The sequence below is a fragment of the Phasianus colchicus genome, chromosome Z (assembly GCF_987193195.1).
Source record: "Phasianus colchicus chromosome Z, bPhaCol1.hap1.1, whole genome shotgun sequence".
Taxonomy (NCBI): domain Eukaryota; kingdom Metazoa; phylum Chordata; class Aves; order Galliformes; family Phasianidae; genus Phasianus; species Phasianus colchicus.
In genome coordinates, this window is record NC_143476.1 from 6,347,894 (window position 1) to 6,352,186 (window position 4,293).

A 4,293-nucleotide genomic window follows, 5' to 3' on the forward strand; every position below is an offset into this window, starting at 1 on the left:
TCACGTGTGGGTTTTTTCCACGAGCTCTGCAGCTCAGCCCTCAGAAGGATGCTGTCTGTGGTGCTGTGACCAGCTGGTCTTAAACAGACCAAACCCTTAGGCAAAGAGTCCCAGCCCCAGCTTGTGCAGAGCTGCACAGCATCACCAGGGACACCAGCAGGCGTGCTTGGGCTGTGTGAGTGTGCCCGACAGCTGTAGGGAGCACAGCAGAGATGTGAACAGAGAACATAAAAGTGTGTTTCTTTTCAGTTCCAGCTTGTCACACCTACGCTGATGGCTGTGGCGTGCAGCGAGATCAGCTGTGGGCCTGATGTGGCATGGACAGAGGTAGAGTATGAAGCTCTGATTGGTCTTTGTTCCCTGACTGCAGCCAGCAGAGTGAGCCGCAGATGTGCTCTCCTGCTTTCCAAGAGAGCTCCTCTGTGGCAAGACAGTAGTGCAAGTGAGGCAAGTTTATAAAAGGACCAGAGCCATCTCGGCTGTTGTGTTTGTCCTCTACTGACTTTTCCCTTGAAATGGCTGCAGAAACAACAATCATTCTCTGCTCTGTTTGGCCTCGCTGTTGGTTGGACTGCTCAAGAGAGCTGCTTGGTGCTTGCAGTGGCACTGTTTGCACCTTGTAACTGCAGCCGTAGCTTTGGTTTCCCTCTTCACGGTCTCCTAGCATCTTAAACAGTCAGCCTTCCTGCACAAAGAGCGCAGGAAAGGAGGGGGCAAAATGGACAAGGCCACCTGTCTGTGTCAGTGCCATTGCTGATTAGTCTGGGTGGGGAGAGATGCATCTTTGCATTGCCTGGCGTGTGCCTGCTGCACACCAGGGAGAGAAACAGCCGTTATTAGACTTGCAGTTCCTTCTGAAGTGCCCACGATAAGGACCGAGTGCATTTCCTGCAGCTTTCTCTGCAGATGTGCTCCTCACCTTGAAATCCTCCTTGTTGGTTCCCAGCTCCTCACCGTGGCTTGTGCTCTCTGTTTCAGACTGAGAACAAGGGGAAGCCCCTGCTGGACCATGAGGTGGCACCTGTGAATGTTCCAGCTATTGCTGCTGCCCATGCTATTAAGAGATACGTTGCCCAGGCAGCGGATGAACTCTCCTTTGAGGTAAGCAGTTCAAGGCGTTCCTTGTTGCTCAATTTTACAATGGCAAATGCCTTCAGAGCTGAACTGGTGCAAGTGCTCTCATGCTCGGCCATGTTTGGCAGTGCAGAAGAATGCAGTCATTTGAGCTGTGCTTTCCTCCCAGCTGTGCTGAAGCTGGGATTGACGTTGCAATCTCTTGCAGGTGGGAGACATCGTGTGTGTCATCGACATGCCACCAAAGGAGCTGACCCCCTGGTGGAGAGGCAAGCTCGGCTTCCAGGTAGGCACAAGCTTCAGACTGGAGAGTGCAACTTCAGTAAAGGCAGGAATCTCAGCTTAGAGCTGCTCTGCCTGCACAGGATGCCTAAAGGACATAAACAGTTTCCCTGTGTTGGTGTCAGAGGACCTTGCCCTTGGCTGCTAATGTTGAAAAATTGTTACCTTTATGCTGTGAACTATGGCCATTTTCTGCTGGATAGTCTTATGGAACGTCAGGCAAGCACGTTCCGAGGGAAATGTTACGTGGCTTTTGGTTTATCAGTTCAGATCTGAGAAGTGCTGCATGCAATAGTTGGCCTCTCTTCTTGTTACAGGTTGGATTTTTCCCAGGGGAGTGTGTGGAACTCATTAATAAGAACATTCCTGAGGCACTCATCAATTCTGTGCCAAAGCCAGGTACGGATGTTACATTTGATGGTGTGGGGAAGCAAAAGGGAGTCTTTTTTGGGGTGGTTCCGTGTTTAATACCTCCTTTATCCATCCCACATTGTCCTCTGGGTTGATGATTCTTCATGCACACCATGGGGCAGAGATTTGGCCCAATCCTCCTGTGTTTATGATTGGACTTGGGGAAACTATAGAATCTTCATAGAATGGCTTGGGATGGTCGGGTCCTTAAGGATCCTCAAGCTTCCACTTCCTTGCATCAGGCTGTGCTGCCAGCCCCCACATTTAATGTCAGATTAGACCAGGCTGCCCAGGGCCCCATCCAACCTGGCCTTGGGCTTTTCCAGAGATGGGGAAAATCCCTTTTTGTATGTACTGGTTGGTAATGTTCTTCCCGTTCTGACGATCTCTGTAGAATGTGCTGTGCTCGGCCTCGTCCAACGGAGCCAGACCTGAAATGACCTGGTTTCTTCCTTTTGTTGTGCAGTGCCCAAGAAACGCAGCAAGATCCTCACCTTCCTTCGTTCCTTGGTGAAGGCCCGCCCAAAGAAACCGACCGAGCGGGAGGTGGAGAAGGAAAGGGTGTTTGGCGGTGACCTGGGAGAGCATCTTCTCCACTCCGGTCGTGATGGTAAGGAGCTGCCCATTCCTGAGATCTTCCTCTGCTGGGCATCTAAAGAAGATGAAAGGGAGCTCATATCTAGCAGGGGGCAGGCTGATAGCCATGGAGACACGTGTAATGGGAGTTGATGGCTGAAGGATAAAGTGAGGCGGATGCTCCTAAGAGACAAGCACATCTGTATTTGCTTCAGCCAAGCCTGGCTGGGCTTAGTGGATGGGATGTGAAGCACAGCCTGCAGCACGACTGAATCAGGAGCTCCACTGACGGCTGGCACGTGTTCTTCAGTCCCCCAGGTCCTCCAGAGCTGCGCTGAGTTCATTGAGCAGCACGGCGTGGTGCAGGGGATATACCGCCTGTCCGGCGTCGCGTCCAACATCCAGAGACTGCGGTAAGAGTGCTGCGACTGACACAGCCTGAGTGCATCTGGTGTGGCTTTGGGCTTGCCTTCCTCTCGCTCAACCGGGTTTGCGTCCCTCTCTCCAGGCAGGAATTTGAGTCGGAGCAGATTCCTGAGCTCACCGTCCGTGACATTCACAGCGTGAGCTCCCTCTGCAAGATGTACTTCAGGGAGCTCCCGAACCCTCTGCTCACCCACCAGCTGTACGGCAAGTTCTCGGTAAGCACAAGGCCACGTCTTTCATTTCCCTCTTCCTGGGCCTCTTGGCAGATGGCTGCAGCAGTGCCCCAGCTCGGAGGCCCTTTTGCTGTCAGCCCCACGAGGTTTACTCGCAGTGGTGTACTAGCCTGATTGGTGTCTCGCTCCCTTTCTGCACTACTCCAGGATGCTGTTGGTGCCGCTACAGAGGAGGAGCGGCTGCTCAGAATGCAGGACGTCATCCAGCAGCTGCCCGCTCCTCACTACAGGTCAGTGCTGCCCTCAGCCTGCTGAGCTCAGCCCTGCTGCATTGCAGAGGGCAACGATGCGGTTCCAGGCTCTGTCTCACGCCGGCAACACGATGCCTGTGTATGCTGAAGGGTTGAAGGCTCCATGGGCTTACTTTATGGGGTCAGTTCCTGGGCACGGGGGCACGCTTGGTGCAGCTGATGGCTGCGGCTGTGCTGTGCTGGGGCTTGGTGCTGCAGCGTGGCACTCAGTCAAGTTGGATCTACTTCATCTTCGGTGACAGTAGCAATCACAAGAAGTAGCATGAATGGAGGTTTGCTTTCTGAATTGCAGCACGGCATGCTCGTTGGTGCTGAACGTTTGCCTCTCTTGTTTTCCAGGACACTGGAGTTCCTGATGAGACACTTGGCGTGTCTGGCTGGGAGCTCCACCATCACAAACATGCACGCCAAGAACCTAGCCATTGTGTGGGCTCCAAACCTCTTAAGGTAAACTGCTGGTTCTGTTTCAACACTTCCTCTGTTCTCCAGTTAAGAAAAACAGTCCTCCCTTTTTCTCCATCAAATGTGCTCTTCTCCTGTAAAATCTGTGGCTGACAGAAGCGCAGGAGCCTGGGCTGTTCTCCAACCCCACGGGCACAATGTCTAGGTGACAATTTCTGCAGTCTTGTTGAGATGGGACTGACGTGTCCTTGATCATCCAGGGGAATTTCTGCAGTGGCATCACTGATTGCCCACTGCGGAAGTCTCCAGAGCCTCAGCTGACAGCTTTTGGCTGCAACAATTCAGACTCGGGGAAACGGTCTTGGAGAAATGACTTCTAAAATCTGCCTTTTCTACAGATCACAGCAGAACGAGTCTGCCTGCGCCAGCGGAAGAGCTGCCTGCATGGAGCTGCAGACGCAGTCAGATGTGGTGGAATTCATCATCAACCACACAGACGTCCTCTTCTGCTCCAAATCCAGAGCAGACATTGCAGATGCAGCAGGTGAGTGTCTTCCTCCATTAGCTTGATCTTGACCTGACACCTTGATCAAATGCAGGCCTTCTCCAGGAACTTTGAGATACTCTTTTACCATCAA

General features: G+C 52.7%; 1 protein-coding gene across 1 annotated transcript; it reads left to right on the forward strand.

Moving 5' to 3' along the window:
- Positions 1-1,292: 1,292 nt before the first annotated feature.
- On the forward strand, positions 1,293-4,293 carry LOC149912325 (rho GTPase-activating protein 32-like). The gene is made up of 8 exons (XM_090131003.1): positions 1,293-1,360; positions 1,674-1,755; positions 2,234-2,377; positions 2,654-2,756; positions 2,852-2,984; positions 3,150-3,232; positions 3,593-3,700; positions 4,054-4,293. The coding sequence occupies exons 1-8, from the start codon at positions 1,310-1,312 to the stop codon at positions 4,223-4,225; spliced, it is 876 nt and encodes a 291-aa protein (XP_089987129.1). The 5' UTR covers positions 1,293-1,309; the 3' UTR covers positions 4,226-4,293.